General features: G+C 53.2%; 1 protein-coding gene across 4 annotated transcripts in view; it reads right to left on the minus strand.

The window, feature by feature from the left end:
• Positions 1-4,158, minus strand: part of ZFAT (zinc finger and AT-hook domain containing) — a 191,411-nt gene extending 187,253 nt beyond the window's left edge. The window contains exon 1 of one of the 4 annotated variants that reach the window (XM_077847339.1): positions 4,015-4,158. Coding sequence is in view for 1 of the 4 variants with exons in the window: in XM_077847338.1 (XP_077703464.1) it covers positions 2,468-2,486 (19 nt within the window). In the remaining 3 variants the exon portion in view is untranslated. Of the gene's footprint in view, positions 1-2,467; positions 2,749-2,975; positions 3,126-3,544; positions 3,666-4,014 lie in introns of those variants that run through there. The other 3 variants (XM_077847343.1, XM_077847341.1, XM_077847338.1) reach the window with 3 other exon arrangements.
• Between the last annotated feature and the right edge of the window lie 19,397 nt (positions 4,159-23,555).

Here is a 23,555-nt window from a genome sequence, read left to right on the forward strand (position 1 = left end):
GGAGCCTGCTTCTCCCCGTGCCTGTGTCACTGCCTCTCCCTCTCTGTCTCTCATGAATAAATAAATCTTTAAAAAGTAAAAATTAAAATTAAAAATTAAATAAAAAATTAAAGTCCACGGCACCATTCTAACCACGAATGTTTTCAAGTAGCAAGTAGATGACAATGTATTAGGGTTTACAGCGGAGAGACCGGGTCTGGGTCAGGAAGGGACAAACACCAGCGCCACCAGGCCTGGAGTAGGCAATAGGATTAGGTCTCCTTTTGCAGACTGGAGCGAAGCAACAGGGGTTTCAAGAGTCAGGTGATTGGCAGATCTCCGAGACCCAGAGCACGTGTTCTCTCCACCCTCCCCATTGTCCCGGCCCCTAAAGTTGACACCTGCCCTTGAGAAATTTCAAAGACAGTGAAATTTTAACAGGATAAACAGCTGAGAACAAGAGAAAACTTCACTCTAGGCTAAGTCCCCTCTACATAATTAAATCCGCCCAGCTTGATGGGGAGGTTTTCAGAGGCAGCAGGCAGGAAACTACCTATAAAAGGAAATGCAATTACGGAAGAGTCTTTTCAATACACCTAATTCTTGATTGCCCTTGCCCCAGGCAGAAACTTAAGTCTTTTTTTTTTTTTCTTTTTGGTGTATTTTCTTATTAGAGTTCGATTTGCCAACATACAGTATAACACCCAGTGCTCATGCCGTCAAGTCAAGTGCCCTCCTCAGTGCCCGGGACAGCTATCCCTGAGAAGTTGTTCTGTAAACCATAAGGCAGGGCCAGAGGAGGAACAGAGGTCGCTGCACCAGGTAAACTGGAAAGGCCAAGGGGGGAGCCGGGTGGCAACATCTCTAATTTACTGCGATGACCACGGCAGCCAAGCTCACCACCCAAGACAGGGGCCCCACACACCACAGGCACTCCATCCATTCTGCCATCACGTCTTGTACTGCTTCCCCCAAAATCAACCTAACGACTGAGCCAAACAGGAAGCTCTTTTCAGAAATAAGCTGATCACAGGTTGACAAATAACAATGCTTAGAAAAACATGATCTCTTGGAGGACGCCTGGGTGGCTCAGCGGTCGGGGGCCTGCCTTCGCCCCCGGGGTCCTGGGATCGAGTCCTGCGCATTCAGCTCCCCTGCAGGGAGCCTGCTTCTGTTCTTCGTGGATAAGTAAATAAAATCAAGAAAAAGAAAAGAAAAAAAAAGAAAAGAAAAGAAAAGAAAAGAAAAGAAAAGAGAAAGGAAGGAAAGGAAGGAAGGGAAGGAAGAGGGAAAGGAAAGGAGAAAGAAAGAAAGATACCTGATGTCTCATTTATTTCCGCTGGAAATTGAAGCAACAAATGCCCGGGTTTCTTTTCTAAAGCTGTTAAGTCCCAAAGAGGGGAGGCGGGCAGCTCGTTCTGTGCATCAGCACAACTTGGGGCGGGGGGGGGGGGGCGGGGTGCAGCACAGCAGTCGTCATTGTAAGAAAGCGTGCGGGGCTGTGGTCCAGGGGTCCTGACCCAGGGCGGGGTGAGGCTGGGCACACGGAGCTCGGGGCCGGGGGCAGCCGTGGAGGGCGAGCCCCTTCACACGCTGCGGTTTCCGCAGGGTCCCCGGGGGAGGCAGGAGAGCCGCAGCTCCTTCATCCCCCCAAGCCCCACTCCCGGGGCGCGAGCCTGCGTTTCACCCCAACCTGGAGGACGCGGGTTCTCGGGGCGTCGGCTCGGACCTTTTGGAACCGCGACCCTCTACCCCTCGCCAGGAAACGACGCACACGCCTTAGCCTCGCGGGGGACACGAGCAGCCAAACGCCCACGGCCCGTGCCGACCCCGGGTGAACAGGCCCCCGGCGCAAGCTCAGGGGTCTCGGGCCGGGCGCTGCGCGGAAAGCCCGACCGCTACGGGCCAGCCTGCAGAGAGGCGGGTTCGGCGGCGCAACCACGGACGGCTGCCTGGAGGAGGTGCCTTCTGGGCTGAACTTTGGAGGGTGAGGAAGAGGGCCCCCGACGAGGAGCTCCCCCGCGGCGTTTGGGGCCCCGTCCACGGCGCGCAAAGCTGTCCAGCTCCGCCGGCGCCGCCGAACCCGGTCCGTCCGCGGGTTTCGCAGAGGAGGAGCCGGAGGCGCCCGGGCGGGGAGGCCGGGATTCGAACCTCCCGCCCGCCAGGACGGCGACGCTCCCGGTCGCCCTGGACGCGCACGCGCATGCGCACGCGCACGCGCGCAGCCTCCCCGCGCCGCCTCCGGAGCCGGCGCTCTCGCGACTTCTCGGAAATAAACCCCCCGAGGCGGCGGGATACCACCCACGGGCCGACGTGCGCAGGCCGCCGCCCGACGCGCGCTCTCCGCCCCGGGCCGCGGATCCCTCCGCCGCCGGCGGCCCGCGCGCTTCTCCCCGACTCCGAACTCGAAACGGCTTCCCGCGCGCCGCGCCGCGCCCCACCCCCACCGCGTCCCCCACCCCCACCCCCAACCCCCGGCCCGGCTCACCTGCCGCCCGCGTCTCCATGGCAACGCCCCCGCCGCGGAGGGGAAAGGAAAAAAAAAAAAGGCTCGGGCTCCTCCGGGCCCCCTTCCGCGCCGGCCGAGAAGCCGAGGCGCCCCGCCGACGCTTCGCTTTTTATTTTTATTTTTTTACGAAAAGAGCCGAGGCGAGGTTATGGCGAATCTGCGGCATCCAACATGGCGGCTGGAGTCGTCGCCCTCCTCTTCACGGGGCGCTGACGCCGGCGTAGCGGACGTCAGCCTCGGGTGCCCCTCCCCCAGCGCCGAGCGCGTCCCGGCTGCGCGGGCCAGTGCGCATGCTCGGGCCCGCCGGCCGCGCCGCGCGTCCCGCTCCGCGGACTCCGCCGCTCCGGTTTTTGAGCCGCTCCTGGGCAGGAGCTAACGCGAGGCCTGGAATCCGGGTCGCGGGATTGGGAGTCTCGCCCGGCGCGGCCCGCCCCGCCCCGGCCCGCCCCGCCCCTTCCGGCTCGCTGCAGGGAGCGGGCTGACCTACCTGCCTGCGCGCCCTCGGCCCCCGCCGCGGAGCCCCGGGCGGGACGTGCGGGGACGGCTCCGCGTTCGCGTCCCAGCGCTGCCGTTTGTTCACGACCTGATGCGGGACGGCGACTTAGCTTCCCTGGGGCTCAGTTTACCGCTTTGTCAGCCGGGGCGGCTGCGTGTGCCCCGAGGAAGGACGCTCGGAGGAGGCCGGGTGGCGCCGCCCGGAGCGTGCAGCCGCAGCCCGCGGGCGCCCCGGCCGCCCCGCACGGGGTCGGTGCCTGCAACGCGCCCGCCCGCCCGCCCGCCCGCCCGCTTTCCTAGCGCCCGGCCTCGGCTCTGCAGCCGGGTGTCCGCTGGGCACGTCCGGACCCTCCTGCCTTTCCGAGGCGGAGGGGTCCGCTCCACGGCATCTCCTGGGGGCCCCTCCCGCCGCACCCCAGCCGCAGGAGCCCGCCGGAGCCCGCCTGAGCCCCCGCCCTGGGGTCTGCTAGCGCCCGGCTGAGCTCCTCCCCATCTCCTCCCGGCCACCCCTCCTGGGGGCCCCAGAAACCAGAAACCGAGCCCCGGCAGGCAGTCACTTACTGAATACAGTAATGAGTTTTGTGTCGCTTGCATTTTTAAGGTTATCTCTTGTTTACAAGTGACCAAAGGAGTTTCTGCATCTATAGCAGTAATACAGTTTTCTTTTTAAGCACACCCGCCTAACGTTTTTTTTAAGAATGAAGTCGACTTCCAAGGAAATGGTACCTGCGCACAGACAAGGGGAGGAGATGTGAAAGGGGGAGCCTCAGGTGAGCTGTCTGGGAAACACGGGTTTAAAGCTCATCGTTGCCTGCAGCAGGTCTTTTTTTCTGGAGCAGCCTCCTCCGGCTCATATTTACCTTGCCCCATTCCCCACAAGTATTGCACTTACGCGTTTACACAGCCCTCTGCCCGTCTGCTAGACCAGGAGCACAGGAGCACAGAAGCCAGACGGGGTCTTGCTCCTGCTGGTTGCCCAGCTCTCTGCACAGTAGGTAGTGCTGCATGAACTGATTCGGTTCTGTCCTCACCTGTATCTCAGCAAAAGCCCATGGACGTCGAGCTTTAGGGTCACATCTTGAATTTCTCAGGGGCCTTGTGTCTTGCTCCTTCATCCTGTTCTTGGGAGATAAAGGGTCATGATGAGACACGACATTTGCACAGTCCACCAGATAAATGTTCCAAGATACCTCCTCCCCCCCCCCCATCCTTTCATTTCATCAGCAGGACAACTAGGAGGTAAAACTGGACAGATGGCGATTATCGTTCTTTTCTAAGATGAGAAAAGGAATGTTCAGAGAGGTTGTGTGGCTTTTTTAGATCACACAGCGAGCCAGCGGAGGTCACACAGCCACCCAGGTGTGGAAGGAGTCTCTCCATGCCTGGTGTTCCCGTTAAGCACCATCGGAGATGTGTCCAGACTACCCACCGTGCCTCCCAACAGAGCCAAGTCCAAGGTAGTCATTGGGTTCCTGCCACACATCCACCACATCCTACATCACAAACAGATGGCTAGCTAGGTGGAGCCCATCACAGATTTCGTTAGGAAATGAACGGCCCCAAAAGCTGCATTGATGAGCTTTTCCTTTCAGAACTATAAATATTTACAATAATCACTATTTTGCTGCGAATCGATTTCTATCAGGAAATTAGAGTTGTTCTGGTTGCTGACAATATTGGTTTTGTGCTGGGTTGCTTTCTTGCGGCAGCAATAAATGTTAGCTATTGATTATCAGATGGATTGCTCCTGGATGTTGTGACCAAAATGAATTTTGGAAATGAATCAATTTAAAATTTGTCTCAATATTAACAACGTCGGATTTAAAAAAAAAAAGAAAAAAGCAATTGTGGATTATGGGTGATGGTCCTGAGTTAATTATTTGGACAGCTACAATTTCCTCTATTATTCCCATGGCATTTTCTTCCTCCTCTTAGCCAAAGAAGATTCACTGAACACTTATCATTACTGAAAACTGGCCTGGCCACTGGCATATGGAAACAACAGAGTCCCTTTTCTGTGGGATCAGATCTGCAAATGGAGTGACGAGTCCACCCCTGGCTCATCCATCACTCTGCTGAGTGATGAGCACATTTTCAGTCAGCGAACATCTTTATTCTTTATATTTGCCGGTCATATCTCAAAATGCCCTCAATTAATGAAAAAACACCAGTAGAATTAAATACAAATTGCTCAAAATTATATAATTAATGGCATCCTACTTCCACAATGGTTCCCAAGAAGATCAAGCTTCCCAGCTGGTCCTTTGGTGGCAATCAGCCCCTCGAGGCTAGCACGTCAAAGAATTTGTGTCGATAGGTTTAGCAACACGAAATGACTTTACTTAGCTCTATGATAAATATTCTATGTAATTGAATATATTCGTGTCAATAATTTTACGATTATATCTCATAGCTGCATGACAAATAGGCATTTACATAAAAAGAACCTGTACATGATTTTATAAGACACTTTCTTGAAAGCAGGTTTTGATAAAGGATTCACACCGGTGACCTCAAAATAATGGGCCTTAAGGCACAGGGCAATAACAAAATAGAAGGTGGGGATAATCACAGTCTGAGTGGAATGCTAAAACCCCAAATAGGCACACCGTAGAGAAAAATCCATTTAAAACTGTATAAAAGAAAAGGGGATAGTCATATTAGAATGATATGAGCAGTTTCACTGTGGACAAAATTATGACCTTAGGAGCAACATCTTCTCTGAGTTCTATCCTTCCCGTGGCCATCACGGTCTGCTTGTACTCTCAGCCCCGAACTACTGATCTCAATGGTATTTTTCATTAGCAGTAGCCAGGGCTCCTTCAAAGAAGCTGAGTCCGTGTTTGGGAGCAGGGGCAAACTGGAGCAGCCTGAAACATCTTGCTACTACCAGGAAAGCAGGTTGCTGCAAAAGTGCTGGGCTGTTGCTGAAAGGCCGTGGACAGCTGAGACCAGGAGCTCCCTCCCGCCTGGTTGTGACAGCTTACACATCACAAAGAACAGCTAGGTCTCCGGTTGTTGATCTATGAGAACAAGTTGAACCTACGAAAGGCATGAGTCTCTCATGTTAAAAAAAAAAAAAAAAAAAAGTGGGAGGGGACGTTGTTATGTGTAATTGCAAAGTGTATTATAACTCAGAGAAAGGGTAAACGGACCATTTTAGAAAGGGAATAAATTTGGTGTATAAGGGGGTAGGGGGGTCTCTTCCTACCTAAAGTTCTCAACATGTGTTTATGAGATGGTATATCTGTATAAGTTGAGAAGAGTAGGTTAAAGTTTACAGTGAGTAAGTTAAAAATTTCTAGACACTGTACCAGACAGAACCAGGAAAGGCTGGTCCAGACCAGCGGTCTCATAAATAACCAGGTAGAAAGAGGGTTCGGGAACAGTGTTGCAAGTTAATGGATTTGCCAGATGTGCTAGGAGAGTCGCCGATGGACTCCGCTGCTACACAGCCCTGCCGGTGACAATGAAATGCTCCTGATGCGTAATGCAGTTCACTGGAAACAGGCAGAAGGTGAAGTATCTGAGATTTACTGTACAAGAACTTGCTCCTAAGTCCTATTGACACAGCAGTTGAACCTGATCTGAGCAAGGGTGCCCCAATCAGCAAATGCCTGCTGCCAGGTGAGTCACCTGGAAGGATCCTGTGCTCCAACTAAGAATCCAACAGTCATGGGAGCCTGGGTGGCTCGGCGGTTGAGCATTTGCCTTCAGCTCAGGTCATGATCCTGGAGTCCTGGGATCAAGTCCCACATCGGGCTCCCTGCAGGAAACCTGCTTCTCCCTCTGCCTGTGTCTCTGCCCCTCTCTCAGTGTCTCTCATGAATAAATAAATAAAATCTTAAAAAAAAAAAAAAAAGCACAGATAAAGGGTGTGCTCTAAGACAAACCACTGAGCGAAAAGCAGAGTTCAGGACAGTGCGTGGAGCGTGAACAATTTCTACAGGATATTCACGGACGCGATTATATATGCACAGAGAATCTCTGAAATTACAGGAAAGGAGCTGGAAGCAGCAGACAGCTTTGTGGGGATGTCTGCACCTGGGGATCTGGGCTCACAGGGAGACAGTTTCCACCGAATGTTCTCTGAAACAGTTGGCTGTTCATCGTGTGCAGAGAATGGCTTTCCAGAGAAGAGAAGAAGGGAGAGAGGATTTGAAAGGCCCGGCTCTGAGTATAGGTCCTAGTTCTAAGACGCAGGAGCTGCAGGACTTTGGACAAGTCACTTCTTAGCGCTATGCTTTCCTTCTCTGGGCAGCAAGGTGTTAATCCCACATCAGGGAATTGGAGAGATGAGTGAGGCAGCGGTTCAGAAGCGCGGTGGCCACCGGACACGGTGGGGGCTATGCTCGGTCAAGTAGCTTCGGTCCACCTGGGGACGAAAGACACAGCAATGCCCAGTCACAGGAGTAGAGAAGAGCACGCTGGACAGAGTGCCGGGGGAGCTGCATTCGGACCCAGGCGCGGCCACCAACCCACTGTGTGACGTAGGGTCCGGATTTCAGTCCCTGGGTCGTTCAATGGCAGTGGTGGCGGAGCAGGGATTAACTGGAAGGCTTCTGGGGCCCACGTCAAACAATGAGAGATTGTAATCTTGTTTTTTGCTTTTAAGATTTTATCTATTTATTTATTTATTCATGAGAGACACAGAGAGAGAGGCAGAGACACAGGCAAAGGGAGAAGCAGGCTCCCTGCAGGGAACCCGATGTGGGACTTGATCCCAGGTCTCCAGGATCACGCCCTGAGCCAAAGGCAGATGCTCACCCAGGCGCCCCAAAAGATCATAATCTTGTTTTGAAACTTCTCATAACTGACGCATGACAAAGGCCCCAGAGGAGTTCGAAATATGCAACCATCCCTCAGCCGCACATGTGCAGAAAGGCTTTGCCGAGGAGGTGGCAGTTTGTGCGGAGTCCTGTCTGGGGGGCAGAGGCGAGGAGGAACTGGTAGAAAGGAACGCCTGGGGCCAAGCTGACAGATCCCAGAGCCACAGAGATATGCCTTGTTTTAATCATCCTTATAAAGGCCAACAGAAAGGAAAGGTGTCTGTGGGAAGTCCCACAGCAGTGGCCCCCAATGAACCACGCCTCCCTACAATCGCATGCTTGGCCCCCTGCACACACTGACTTTGGGATTGACCTCATGACTTGCTTTGACCCATGAGTCACAACAGAGCCTTGACCAGCACTTTCGCACTGGGTTTTGCCCTCTTGGGACACTCCACCAGGAAGCCAGCCACCATGCGGTAGGCAAGCTCAAGCTAGAGTACCGAACAATGAGGCCTCACGGCTCGGGAGCCCAAAGGCTAAGACACTGTCCTGGGCATTCGGGTTGGAGCGGCTCCCCAGCCAATGCAGCCACGTGAGTGACGCTGGCTACTCCATGTGGCACAGAGTCTGCTTCTCCATCTCCCTCTGTCCCTTCCCCCCACTCATGCTCATTCTAATAGATAAATAAAAAATCTTAAAAAAAAAAAATAGATAACAAGAGACATCACCCAACTTTGCCTTGCAAGAAGCTAGAACTTCAGTTTCAAGGGTTTGAGATCACCCCCCCCCCCACCTCAATTTTGGAAAAGGTAGAGTCTTTAGCTTGCTCCTTAGAAGGGAAAGGGGATTGAGATCAACAGACCTCAGGATAGACTCTAAGCTGTCATTCAACCAAAGGAGACTTATTGAAGAAGAAAGAAGACACTTGGCGTAGGCCTTCGGGGTGATTGGAATGTGGATCAGAGAAGACAAATCAGTGGGCCGCTGTAAAAGCAGCAGGAGGAGCAAAGAGCTTCGAAGAAGGACAAGCCAGGGAGGCGCCGACCATGGTGGGGAGTCAGGTAGGGAACACTGGAGGTGGCAGGAAGCTGGCTTTCCCCAAGAACCCCAGAGTCAAATATTGCATGCAGCCCTGCCTTTTTTTTTTTTAATATTTTTTTTATTTTTTCATGAGAGACACAGAAAGGCAAGACACAGGCAGAGGGGATCCAGGACACCAGGATCACGCACTGAACTGAAGGCAGATGCTCAACCACTGAGCCACCAGGGGCCCCTAGTTGGTCTTCCCTTGCTTACCTTTCACAAGGCCCAGGAAATATGATCATCAGGGAGAGCTGCTGTGGAGGTGCATCTTCTCACTGCTGCCCAAACAGGGGAAAATGAAGCATAAAATACATGAACATGACGACGTGGATCCAACCTTCTCGAGTTTTCCGCACCCGTCACATTCATCATCTCACACGGCCTTCACTGCCAACCCATAGGGCAGGGAGGTAATAGTGAACAAATAGGCTAAGGACTGGGGACTTGAAGAGGGCCTCACAAATAGCCCAGACCTTTCCATGCAGCCGTCCATCACACCCTTCCACTGCTGAAGACTTGTCCAGGGAACGAGGGCCCAGGAGTGTCTGGTGGGGAGAGGCCGTCATTCATGGGAGTCCCCAAGGAGCCCGCCCCAAGGAGAGGCAGGCAGGGCGGGCAGGCGGCCCTGCGTCGTGTGTTTAGCCAGAAGCATGGCGTGAGCAGCAGTGGGGCCGAAGCCTGATGAGTAAGCCGTCATGCCCCGAGCCGCCTGGCCCAGATCTTTGCTGTGAGAGGCCACATTCCACTCTGCTGGCCTTTGATGGGCCGCAGGGCGTAGCACGTGTCCCCACGGTTTCGCTGCGCAGCCCCTGGGCTGCCTTCCTGCTGATGGTGACCTCAAGGTTAAGTGCCCACACGGGGCCTGCCAGCCTTCGGGCCTCGCCTCAGTCACTGACGCTGGCGAGACAGGAGGCAGGAGACTCCCGTTTTAAGAACATTCTCTAAAATTCTCCTCTGTGCCTTCTCAGCCCAAACCAAAAGCTTACAGGGCTGGGGGAAGAGGTGGCCCCGGAGGGGAGGGACGGAAGTTCTGGTCCACTCCCTGCGTGCATGCAGCACAAGTCGGCTTCATGTCGAACCGGACACACTTTCACCTCATCCAGCACCAAAAGATGCCAGGCCTTTTTCCAACTCTCAGCCTTTGTACATGTCAAGAATATTTTCCCCACGTTTCTCCGACTGTTGGACTCCTGTACATCCTTCAAAACCCTGACCAAATGTCCCTGCTCTGGGAAGCCTTCCCTTATTCCCCAGGCAGGCTTAGGGACTCTCACAGTCCTTTTCCAGGGCTCTTACCTGTTGTGCTATACCTGACTCACCTCTGTACACCTGCTCCCCCACCCCCACCCCAGGATGATCTGAGCCCACATGGCTAACTCGCTTGATAGCCAACTGACAATGTAAGGAAACAAAAGAACTGTCAGGATGCTTGCTGAGAAACACTTGGGAGGAATTCATTATGGAAAAAAAAAGGAAAAGAAAGGTCAGGTCATTTATTCACTGCTAACGCATTGATGGGGTGCCTACCGGGTGCCAGAAGTGTTCACAAAGGACATTGCTCCAAGCAGAAGGAACGGCCTGAGGCTAAGGCACAGGAGGGAAGAAACAGCAAACGGGACCCAGGATGCCTGGTGGTGATGGGAGGCAAGAACAGAAGAAGCAGAGGTTACCCCATTACACTCAGAGGTAACTTTCCTTGGCCACTAACATTCAGGTGGCTGTTTGGGGTCGTCCCTCCATAGCCACAGGCAAAGGCGAAAGATGACGCAGGCACAAGCTCTCCCCTGGCCATCTCCCTTGTGACCAGCGGCTGAGATTGTTGAGACAGGTGCTGGGATCCCGAGATGGAGCCCAGCTGGGCCCAAAAGGCAAACAGGCGGAGAGCATGATGTCCCCCTGTCCCCTCTGGGTGACTGACACAAGCTGAGAGCCGCCTCTCACCTTACGGATGAGGAAGCTTCAGGAAGGGACTGGTTTAAGAGGACGGCACAGCAAGATTGCACGCCTGGAGACACGGAGCTGCACAGACACCCTCCCTGACCCCTTACAGCTTTTCATGGGCTGAATTGTGTCCTCCCCAAAATTCATATGTTGAAGCCCTAACCCCCAAGGACCTCAGAATGGGACTGTATTTGGAGACAGGTCTTTTTGGAGGAAATCAGGGTGACATGATGTCATCTTGGCAGGGGCAAGGGGGGGCCCAGTCCCATAGGACTGGTGTCTTTGAAAGGAGACTAAGACACAGACACCCACAGAGGGGGACCAGGAGAAGCTACCGGGAGGAGACGATGCCATCCACATGCCAGGGAGAGCAGCCCCAGAAGGAAACCAACCCAACTGCACCTCCACCTCCGACACCTTGATCCTGGGACTTCCACGGCCAGAACTGAGAAGGAATGAACCCCTGCTGTTGCAGCCTGCCCCCACCGCCCCCCAAGAGGCTCAGACCCTGGAGGCCAGGCATGAACCTGCCCTCAGCTCCTAGAGTAACAGGGATTCAGAGGGAGCTAAGTGCTGCTCTGCGGGCCCCCAGCACTCAGGCCCTCCGCAGGAACCAGAAAGCCCCGCAAACTGGGCGGTTTAAAGAGAAAGTCTAATAAAGGGACTCTTTACAAAGATGGGGGCAGGGTTGAAGGTAGTTCAGGAAAAACAGGGAAAGTCTTCAGGCCTGCAGCCCCCGCAAGCCTGCGGGCATAGGGGAGGGAGAAACCGGGAACCCAGAGCCAGGGGAGTGCACCTAGGGGAAGTCCTCAGACAGCTGGGGCCACAGGCAGGGACCATCACCAACCCTCCTTAGCAGAGGCGGATCAGAATAAATGCCCAGACCTACCTCTCCTCCCGCCTTCCTGATTGCCTGCTGGGGTGTCCCCGTGGCTGACCCCAATGTGAAGTCTCCCCTTGACTGCCCCTTCATTGTACTGAGGGGAGGGCGTGGGTCACAGGAGACTTGGGATGGTCACCTCCCTAACCTCGTGCGTGCACAAGGAACAGCTCGACAAATGCCTGTTTCCACCTGTCGTAGAGGATGGACCATGGAAACTTCTCGTTGGAGCATATTTATGGAGCTCCTGCGGTAACTGGCTTGGAGAGAGATGCAGACGGAAAACCAGTTACCTTGAAAGAAAAGTGGTGGAGACGGCACCTGGGGGCTCAGTGGTTGAGCAACTGCCTTCGGCTCAGGGCGTGACCCCGGGGTCCTGGGATCGAGTCCCGCATCGGGCTCCCCGCAGGGAGCCTGCTTCTCCCTGTGCCTCTGTCTTTGCCTCTCTCTGTGAGTCTCTTGTGAATAAATAAATAAAATCTTAAAAAAAAAAAAACAAAAAAAAAAAACAGTGGCTGAGAATCTCAAATGTTGCCAATTGCTACAAAACAAAGTCTGACCTGGAGGAGGTGCCTCTCAAGCCATCCAAGACGATGCACCACAGGGCTGCTCACAAACTCACTTATAACCTGACTGTGGTCACCGTCCATCCTTAGGAGTCAGGGGGTCACATCCGCCGGGCATCACCTGGTGTCGAATCCTATGCCAGTTGCTGGAAATAGGCTCAGGCTGCGTCTTCGTAGGTGCCCCAGAGGGAGGACGAGGGAAGAAACCTCTGGGCTGTGGTCCTGTTGACCATCTTTGACTAGCAGCCCCCCTGCCCACACTAGGAGCCACGGCAGCTGCTCTGCAGATTCGGGGGCACGCGTCTTGACAGGCAGGGGAGATGCAAAGAGCGCCAAGCCTGGTCAAGGTGCAGCAGAACGCAGGACAACAAGGGGTACGCAAGGTGACATTTGTCAAGAGGTGCAGCGTGGGCACTGGCCTGTTGGAGAGAATGCTCCTGCTGGGCCAGGGTTACCCCTTTAGGTCCAGGATTCAAGGAATGAGGTCTTGGGGGATCTCCGGCCAGCGGGCGGGGCTGACAGGGATGTGGGGACACTGCCCAGGGGCTCAGGGGACCACTATGTCCTAAACCACTAAGCATGGAAATATATGGGAAGCCCGGGTGGCTCAGTGGTTGAGCATCTGCCTTTGGCTCAGGTCATGATCCCAGGGTCCTGGGATCGAATTCCGCATCGGGCTCCCCGCAGGGAGCCTGCTTCTCCCTCTGCCTGTGTCTCTGCCTCTCTCTCTGTGTCTCTCATGAATGAAGAAATAAAATCTTTAGAAAAAAAAAGAATTAAAAAAAGTATGGAAATATATAGTTTTAAACACAAAAAGAAAAAAAAATAAAAAAAATAAAGGAAATATGGTGTTTCAAGAACCACTGTGGCCACCAGCGTGCAGGGGGTGGAAGGGCAGCCCTGCTGGTAGGTTGAGCACCTGGTCCCAGTTGGTCTGGGACCTTCCTGGTTCTTGCACGGCACATCCTGTGTCCTGGGAACCTGCTCAGTCCCCACCTGTGTGCCACTGTGACTTCCCTGGAAACCGCGAAGGAGAGCGTGCCTCTGGCAAGTGCTGGGCGCCGCCTTCCTTCCCCTGCTGAGAGCGCCCCGGGTGGAGGGGCCACCGAAGAGTGGGGTCAGCAGGGGCTCTGAGGGTTCACCCCACGGCCCCCCCAGTGACACCCTCCTCCCCCCCGCCAGCTGGCTGAAGTCTGCAGGGTTTGGAGATCCTGGGGAACATGACTTGCTCCCCTCTCCCCTAGCCCTGTCTTCAACTGCTGTTCCAGAGATATTCCCAGGGGCACCTGGGTGGCTCAGAGGTTGAGCATCTGCCTTTGGCTCAGGTCATGATCCCTGGGGTCCTGGGATCGAGTCCCACATCGGGCTCCCTGTGGGGAGCCTGCTTCTCCCTCTGCCTCTGTTTCTGCCTCTCTCTCTCTGTGTCTCTCATGAATAAATAAATAAAATCTTTGAAAAAAATTCCAAAGGCATTCCCAAAGTTCCTCCAGGTACCACCATGCTCCCCTGCTTGGGAAAACCCACCTGAACTCTCGCTGCTCACCCTTCGTGCCCCCTGGTTGGAAGTCCCAGCCAGGGAGGTGAGGCGGGGTGTCCGCCCCAAGTGTCCCCGGGCACGCTGGACGGCCCCTTCCCACACACTGTCACTGCGTGATTCATGACTCTCTTTCCCCCCAGAACCGAAAGATCCCCGAGGGCACAGGCTCGAGCGCCTGGCAAAGAGCGGACGTTCTACAAATGCTGAAAGGAGGACAAGACCAGACAGGAGATAAAGAGCACAGTGTTAGCAGGACGGAACCCTTTCTGATACGATGAGGCCACGGCTGGCTGGCACCTTGGCCTTTGCGTCAGGTCTCGGAGTAAGCATGCAAGCTCGGCCTTCAGCTCCCCACCGTGAGCCTAGGCAGGTGGGGAAAGGGGCAGAGACTGAGGACCCGTAATTACCATATGGCTATTAGTTGTCCATGAACTCACTCCACACTCTCTGCCTCTGGGACCCGGGGTGCACCAGGGCACTGCCGAGGCGCCATGGACACAGTGATGGGTGAGACGGCGAGAGTCCTTCTCTGTTGGTGTTTGGGGCCGGGCTCCCACTAAATAAGCAGGAGATCATTTCAATTAGGGGGTGACATAAAGAAAACAGGGTGCCTGGGTGGCTCAGTGGCTGAGTGTCTGCCTTTGGCTCAGGCCGTGATCTCGGGGTCCTGGGATCGAGTCCTGCATCAGAGCAGGGAGGCTGCTTCTCCCTCTGCCTCTCTCACTCTCTCTCATGAATAAATAAATAAAATCTTAAAAAAGAAAAGGAAAGAAGGGATCGTGTTTCAAAAATACACGCGCATGTGTGTGTGCGTGTGTGTCTATTTGGGAAGAAGGGATGACTGGTCTCTTTGGGGTGAATGTCTGGGGTGAAAGATCTCCCCAAGATGGTGACAGAAACCTGAATGATGAGAAGGAACCAGCCCAGTGGATACCTGAGGAAAAAGAGATCCAAGCAGAGGGAATAGCCAGTGCAAAGGTCCTGAGGTCGGAAGAAAGCTGGTGTGTTTAAGCAGCAGAAGGAAGGAAAGACAATGGACGTGGCAGGTTTTTGCTGAGGCAGAGGAAAGGGCCCCGTTGTTCCTCCGTTCCCTGTCTCCTCCCACTGGCTTCCTCTTCCTCCACTCATCACAAGGTCCTTCCTCCCCTCTTTTCAGTAATGTCTTCCTCTGGGTTTTCTACAGACGCTGAGATTTAAAACCAAATCGAAACACACTGCCAACAAAAGTGCTTTTAAGGGTGCCGCTCATTTTGATCTATAAAAACACAAGCCAAGCCAGTCCCATGACTTCAAAATGAATGGGATTTTTTGAGAAGTAGCATGACCAGGAACTGAAGCTATGTCAGGGATCAGCAATCTTTCTGTAAAGGGCCAGATAGTTACTATTTTTGGCTTTGCAGGCCATGGGGCTTGTGCCACAGCCACTGCACTTTGCAGCTCAAGACAGCAGCCACAGGCGGTGATGTGAGGGAATGAGCAGGGCCACATTCCAATAAAATTCTATTGATAAAAACAGGCAGCAGGGGGATTTGGCCCCTGACCCCTGATCTACTACATGATAAATATCATTAATCAAAACACATTGTTATTTTAGCTCTAGCTCGGGGCCAGGCAGTCAGGATACTTTTCAGGTGCTCCTGTCTCCCGGTACTAAGCAGATGTGCTGTACCAGGTACGGCAATGATTTGTGCCCCGTCTGTGTTATTATTAGTTGTGAAATTCTATTAAATCTAATGTTCCAGTATCGAAATGCTAAATTATAAAATAGTTTTCCTAAGGCCTAGCCTAAGCCAGTTTGGCCTTTCGCAACTTCCTGGTTCTCTCCATGGATCTGGGCAGCCCTCCCTAACTGCAGGTAGGAAGGCCAAGGTGTGCGCAGCTCCCCTGGTCGTCGCTGCCAGGTGGCTTGAACGGTGAGAGCAAGTCTCCAGTGCAATCGTGCCAGGCATTTACAGGCACGGTGCAAACCTTTCTAGGGGGGCAGACACAGAAGCAGCAGGCATGCAGACTCCTCCTGAAAGTCTGGGAGGTCCCTCTCTGTGTCCCTCAGACTCTCTGCAAGGGCCACGCGAAGCAGACACTGCTAATGGAGCAACGGGGTTTAGCTGACATTCTCCATGGACTGGAGGCAAAGCCCCCTGCCCTCGGGCAGAACAGATTCTCGTCCAGGGCAGCTCTGGGGAGAAGGTGTGGGTGCTGGGCTCGCTGGGCTTCTATTGCCCATCCAGGCCCAGCAGATATGCCTGCACGGGACACCTGCCCAGACCAAGATCCAGAACCACTCTTCCCAGGGAAGCAGGAGCTGGTGATCTAATAGAAGCTTCCGTCGCTTATAGCAGCATTCCTGACATCTGCAGTCCTGAGCAAGTGTGTCAAATGTTAAATTTTTAGTCTATATTAAGATCTCCAAGCACACACACACACATATTACGGTGCTTATACTGAAATAGTTTTAAGTAAATTATACATATCACATACTTCCCTTGTATTGAATTCGTGATTCTTAAAAACGAATTCCATCTTTCCGGTAACTTGTTTTGGATCTTATTAAGTAGGAGGTAAAATAAAATATATAACTTTTATTTTCAGTTTCGAGCCTGTGGAATCCACGATTTTGTATACACCAGTAGTCATATTTAAAAGCCTGACAGTCCTTAAACGTTCTCCGTGGGAGAACTGTAATACAAGAAAAGAAAACACATCCATTCCATTTAATAGCTCTGTTTCAGCTAATACCTTTGTAAGGCATGATGACCTATAATTTACAGACAGTGACAAACACAAATGCAAGAGAGGAACTGACCTCAAGCAGTCTTTCTACCAGAGCGAAATCAGGACATGGGCTTAACCAGAATGTAGGGCATGTGACAAATGAGAAACAGAAAAGACAAAGTTTGTCGTGTTTCAAAGCTTGTTTGCACAAAAATGCAATGTACGCTGCATGTGGATCGGGTCCCAGACTGGTGAGCAGATGGACTTATTTTTACCAAATGGAATGGTCAAGGCGATAACACTGATTTATTGAGCTGGATGTGTGTGTGTGGTGCTCTGAAAGAGATGCCAGGGAACAACTGACCCAGTTAGTCTCTGCTGCACACAAACAGCCCAACACTCTGTGACGTCGAGTGGCAGCCATGTGCTGTGACAGCCCCAGGCCCGGGCGGCGGTGGGGGCTGGGGGTGTGTGTGTGGAGGGGGCACTGTGCTTGTGCAAGTGCAGGGTGGGTGGGGACTCCACCCTGGGTCCAGCCTGGCGGGGCAGCTCTGCTTTGTGGGGCTTTCATCTGCCTCCAGGAACCCTGAGTTAGCCTGGGTCTGTCCCTCTCACGCAGGGTGCAGAAGCCAAAAAAGGGCCAAGCAGAAACACAAGGGCTTTGAGGGCAAGTCACAAGGCCGAATGCAGAGTCTACAGGTGTGGAAACATACTCTGCTTCCTGGGGCGAGAGGATAACGTCGCAGGACAAGGGCTGCGCCTTTGGGGTGAAGAAGTGGGCCCCGGGAGGCAATCGACCACCCACACCATCAGGAACCCAGAGTAAAGCACTAAGCAGGCCCCAAGAATTTGCTTCTAAGTCACCGACCAATTACGTGCTTGGCTGAGTGGAAAACAGAGAAGATCTCCCACTCAAGGTTTGCTATAAAAAGGTGATATCTAGGACATCTGGGTGGCTCAGTGGTTGGGCATCTTCCTTCAGCCCAGGGCATGATCCCAGGGCCCCGGGATCGAGTCTCGCGTCGGGCTCCCTGCAGGGATCCTGCTTCTCCCTCTGCCTGTGTCTCTGCCTCTCTCTGTGTCTCTCATGAATAAATAAACAAAATATATACATTAAAAAAGGTAATATCCTTTCTACCTCGAGCTGCAATGTAAGATGGATCTGAGTTGGGGTTTGATTTCGCCATTCCTTGGCTGTGTGACTCCCTGGGTGTGTCCCCTCTCCTGGCAACAGCATCCTGCTTCTTCTCAGGAACTTCCTTGCCCTCTGGAGTGATTTTTTTAAAAAAGAATTTACTTATTTATTTATTTGAGAGAGAGAGAAAGAGAGATCATGAGCCCCCCTGCAGGGGGAGAAGGAGAGGGAGAAGCAGGCACCCCGCTGAGCAGGGAGCCCGATGCGGGACTCGATCCCTTGACCCCAGGATCATGACCTGAGCCAAAGGCAGATGCTCAACTGACTGAGCCACTCAGGTGCCCTGGGGTGATTTTTTAATATCACTAGTATCGACATTACAATGGGCATCAGCGAGCTCTGTGCCCCTGAGGCACTGGTTTCTGGGCGCAGCGGTAGAGCCAGAGGTGAGTTAGAGCAGAGCGCTCACTGTCCCAGCACCTGCCGCATCTCTAATTCCGACCTGCAGGTGAAGGCTTCCTTGCAAACACGAAGCCCTTTTATTGGGCTGATGGTGGCGTCGTGATGAAGAACAGGCCTCTAGGGCTGGACTGCCTGAGTCTGTAATCCTGGCCCCGCGCCCACAAGTGGGTGCCCCGGGGCAAGTCCTGAGACCCTCTGTGTCTCAGTTTCCCCATTTGTCAAGCAAGGGTGGCGTTCTCTGCTGCACAGGCTTCTAGTGAGGCTTAAATAAATGAATACGTGATACTAGGTATTCTTCTAAAATATTCAAAGCAGTGCTCCTATTGGGCTCTGGGAGACTTGACTTCTCACCAACTAATTAGGATCGGTACGTCCTCCACCCTGCCTTCCCATCAGTTAAATCAGGCTGGCTTCTGCGTATGGAAATTTTAGAGGGGCCTGCCATCCAGAACCCCTGACCTGTCCTTTGGTTCTTAGACTCTACTAACACTTATGTCAGAGAGAAAGTAGGATGAGAAGGGTGGCCCCAGAGTTATTTGCTGCAAACCAAGTGGATCCTGAGAATGTCAGGAGGCACACCTGCACCCCCCAGCCCCAGCTGGAGCGATGCCCTGGCCACTGCCCTCCCTCAGTGACTGGGCACACACAGCATCAACTCCTCCCTTCCCCACAGACACCCTCCAGCCTCAGGTGACGCTCATCAGCATCGACATTTCCCATGACTCTTGTCTTTTTAAAACGCATTTGGCACAGTTACAACCTCCCGTGGATGCTACGGGGTCCCCCAGGCACAAAATCCATATCCCCCGCCTGCATCCTGCCAGGGCCGTTGGTAGCAGAACAGACCCAGATCAGCTTAGCCGACCTGGACTCCTTCCGCAGCACCTGCAGCATTCTTGGCACTCAGTTTAACTATTTGTTGGAAAAAGCAGTAATTAAGTAAATGTCTCCATTCTCTACTGTGAGCAGATCAATGGTTACAGGAACATTTGGGGGGCCGGAGCCCTGATCTGAGAGAAATGTGGGCCTCTCCGCCAGAGTTCTCAAGATAATGTTTAACCCAGAATATTGGAGTTAAAATGACTTGAAAGATCTTTTATTTGGCCTCTGTCATTTTACAGATGGGGAAACTGAAGCCTGGTGAAGCTAAGCATGTCCATCAACAAGCAGGATAATGGAGACACACAGATGCATATTTCCTAGCAACTTTAAAGAAGCTGGTAGTCATTTTCTCTCTTTTTTTTTTTAAAGATTTTTATTTACTTATTCATGAGAGACACAGAGTGAGAGAAGCAAATACATAGGCAGAGGGAGAAGTAGGCTCCCTGCGGTAAGCCTGATGCGGGATTGAATTCCAGGACCCCAGGATCACACCCTGAGCTGAAGGCAGACGCTCAACCACTGAGCCACCCAGGTGCCCCTGATTTTCTTTTTCTGAAGAAGACAGCATTAAGTGAGGGACACGAATGTCGCTTTTTGAACATCCGAAGGGTGACTATACGAAGAAGAGTTTCTTCAGAGAATGCAAGTGTCCGAAGATGAATCGGGTGCCCCTAGATGCAGGGAGGGCTGTGTCGCTTGGAGGCGTCCAAGCACAAACTGAGAAATCACTTACAGAGAGGAGAGAGGCATCAACACAGAAACAGGGAGAACGGCTAACATGATAAAGGCAGAAAAAAAAAAAAAAAACAGTGTGGAGAAGATAGGGAGGAACTGGAACCCACAGACGCTGCCTGTGGGCGAGCGAGGTAAGGATACCACCGCTTTGGAAAACCAGTTGGCAGTTTCCAATATGGCTCAACTTACACCTGGCCTGTGATCTAACAAATTCAGTCCTAGAAATCGACTCCACAGAAAAGCACACGCTTCATGCGTGAGGACATGCGTGAGATGTTCACAGCAGAGTATTCATAATAAGCCCAGATTGGAAACCATGCAACCGCTCCTTGACAGTAGAATGAATGAGTACATTGGACCATATTCACACTGTGGGATTCCATACAGAAGGGGTCAGAAGAAGACTCCTCAAGACTCTCAAGGCCCGGAGAGCGTATTCAGCTAGCCCACGGTCTCCATCTCCAGTTTTGTCACAGTGGCGGCGTGCGGCCGTGGACTTGTACAGGAATGGATGGGCATGGCTGGGTTTGAAACCAAAACTTTATTTACAGACACAGAGAGAAGGTTGCATTTGGCTTGCCGGCCCTTGCACACCAACTCTGCTGTCCGGTGACGAGAATGGACGGTCCCCAGCTACAGCAGACAATGTGAAGAGTCTCACGAGTATCATGTTGGGCAAAAAGGAGCCAGACCCACAAACACCTACTGCGTGATTCCATTCGTGTAAGGTACAAACACAGGGAGAGCGTGCTGGGAGGCGGGATGCTGGCTGCACCCTCGCAGGGGGAGTTGCTGGAAGGTGCGGTGAGGAGGCTTCTGGGATCCTATTTCTTCCCTGGGTCCTGAGGGCATAGCATGTTCAGTTTTTAATAATTCATCAGGCTGTGCTATGTGTGTTTTCTGAATGTATATAAAAAGGGTAGTCACAGTCTTAAAAAAAGGTTTGCAATAAAAAGTCTACAAATAAACAGGAGCAAGGCAGCTGTTGGCTTGTGAGCCTCTGATTTACAGCTAGCCCCTGGTTACAAAGTTAGATAACAGATCTGGGGTTGAAACCCGGGTCCCCAGCTCCGAGTAAGGAAAAGGAATCGACACTTAGCGAATGTTTTCTGTGTGCAAGGCACATACAACATCCAATCCTCAGAATAACTCTCAGAGAAGGAATTACTGCGTTCACTTCTGCAGCTGAGAAAATAGGGCCCCACAGAGGGAATGAATTTAACTGGGATCATACAGCCCGTTGGTGGTAACAGAAGTGTTATCTGGACCCAGGCCTGTCTGATTCTGACCCCATGTTCTTAAGCTGCTCCACAGGCTTTAAATGCAAACACGGTTCTTCTTATACGAGCATCGCATGAGTGTAAAAATAAACTATAAGCCCCACGTTAAGAAATAGTATCCAGTTATCACTGGCTTCAGCTGCCGGCAGCCAAGGCTGCTAAATCTTATTAGGGGATGGCCATGCTGGCTGCTTCTGGGCATGGGCCCAGCCAGGGGGACACACCTGGCCTCCAAGAGCTTTTTCTCTGAAGCAGGCAGGAGGAGGTGTGGAGGCGGAGAGGACAAAGAGGAAGGTGAGAGGCTGGGGGAGGCCAGCACCCAGGAGGTGAAGGGGTCACAAGCCCCACGTCCTCTGCAGGAGCCACTTGCCTCTCTCAGTTCTTGCTTCTCTCCCTGGCCTCCGCCCCCTGCCTCCAACACCACTGGTAAAAGGCAGGGAGGCAGGTATTTCCCAATCCAACCAAGAGAACGAGGCAGGGTGAAGGTCGGCCTTTCAGAATTTTCTGACAATTTCAATTCATATGCAAGGGTTGAAAATTGGGAGTTAGAGGGAGGAAGCTTAAATGCTTATTGCTAAGTGAAAGAAGCCAGGCTGAGATAGGCTACTCTGGAGAAGAGAGACAGAGGGCGAAAGACCTGCGGGGGACCTGGCCGGGGGAGGGGGGTGGGCGGGCTGGAGGGTCGTGAAGAGGGCTGGCCAGGCAGGGCACAGAGGAGGTCTAGGACCACGATGGGACTCGGGGAGGATGCTGGATCGGTGACCACAGACAGCGGGTCTGACACATTTGTCCAAACCCACAGAATGTGCAACCCCAAGAGGGAATGTAAACTATGGATTCCGGTTAGTAACCATGTATCAGTATCGGCTCATCAGTTGCAACAGATGTTAATTAATAAGGGGGAGGTTAGGGGGGGGGAACCTGGGAATCTCTGGGAACCCTCTGGACTATCTGCTCCACCTTTCTGGAACCTGAAACTGCGCTAAGAAGCAACGTCTATTATTATTATATTACTATTATTATTATTATTTAGAAAATAATTAGGTAAGTTTATGGAAAAGTCCGGATTTCTGGCCTCATTGGAAAAATCTGGGAACACGCAGCCTGCATTCCTGGGTCTGCTGGAGTCTGGCAACATTTGTTCCCATGAAAGAAGCACAGCCTTTTTTTTTTCCCCCCCCGGGGCTGTTTCTATTAGAATACCTCAATTTTGCCACAGTCAAAATGAGCCCATGTCACCCTGTCGTGTTGCCCACTGAGGTCACTGGACTTTGGGATCCCCGGGGGAAGATGAGCAATTTAGTGTAATGGTTTTCCAGTTGGATTCCTCAGGGACCTTCCTCCCTGGGGTCTTGAGGCCGGGGAGGAGCCCCGGGCCCCTGACTGCACCTTCCCCTTACCCGCTGGACCCACTGGACTCCAGTAAAGCTGAACTAAAAGAGAATAAAAGCCTCACAGACAGCAGGTCTGTAAGATGCATTTGGAAAACGAGACCAAACCTTAAACTTTCGAGCTGCTCACTCCTGCTAAAGAGTGTGGGAAGGCAGATGGAGCCCCGTGGGCACCTTGCTGCTCCAGGATGCCAGTCCGGGACCCTGCCACGAAGCTGCTGCCAGGCCCCAGGCCCCAGGCCCCGCACACTCTGGCCGGCAGGTGCACCATCTGTGCCCTGCCTCGGGCTGCTTCCATGTCACACAGTGCCCGCCACTTCCAGCCCCTCTTCGAACCCTGGGACTTGTCTTCATTCTCAGGAAAGAAGCCTGCAAGAAACTGGTGCCTCTCCAGAGTGTCTGTCCCCTACGTGTGTCCTACACGGGCCACTTTCTTTCGGTAGGTTGGCCACATGTCATCCCCTGGTAGCCTCCCGTCAACGCTCATAAGCGATCAGTACGTGCCAGACGCTGTGCAGGAAGCTGGTCGTTGTCCTCAGGAAGCTCGTCCTCGTGGTGGAGAAGATGATCGTGTGACAAATAGCTGTGGGACAGCGTGGTGAGCACAGCGAGAGGGGTAGGCGCGGGGCCAGAAGGGCACAGGAGGGGGGCAGCTCACCCAGAACGAGGGCGACAGCTCGGGCTGGACACTGCGCTGATTCTTGAGGCCAAGTGGGCACGTGAGCGGCGAGGCAGGACGTCTGGGCAGAGGGCATGGGTGGGCCCAGGTGGGAAAGACCACGGCATGTTCGAGAGAGGCCACTGGCTCTGGAGCACTGGTGCGAGGCTACTGCCTGGACAGAGAGACACTTTCCAACTGAGAAAGGGAGCACAGGCAGCTGCTTAGTCTGAGGGCTTGGGTGGGGGTGGGGAGTGGGGGGAGGGAAACGTAACCCTCTTATCAGATCAGCATAGCCCGTCCTGCCTCCGCTTCCTTCTGCTCTGTCCTCGGGTTTGTCAGCAGCGTGTGAGCCACACCTGCCACTTGCTCCCCGCTGGGGTGGGCTGGTGGGAGTGAAGTCACGTGGGTACAATGTCTGCTTGTCACCTGTCCCTACTCTATGATTTATTAGGGTAGGCTGTCCGACTTGTGCTCTTCACACATCCACCTCAGCATCACCTTCCAGGGACAGGGCTGGGAAGACTTTCGGGCAGGA

This window comes from Canis aureus, chromosome 14 (genome assembly GCF_053574225.1).
Source record: "Canis aureus isolate CA01 chromosome 14, VMU_Caureus_v.1.0, whole genome shotgun sequence".
Classification (NCBI taxonomy): domain Eukaryota; kingdom Metazoa; phylum Chordata; class Mammalia; order Carnivora; family Canidae; genus Canis; species Canis aureus.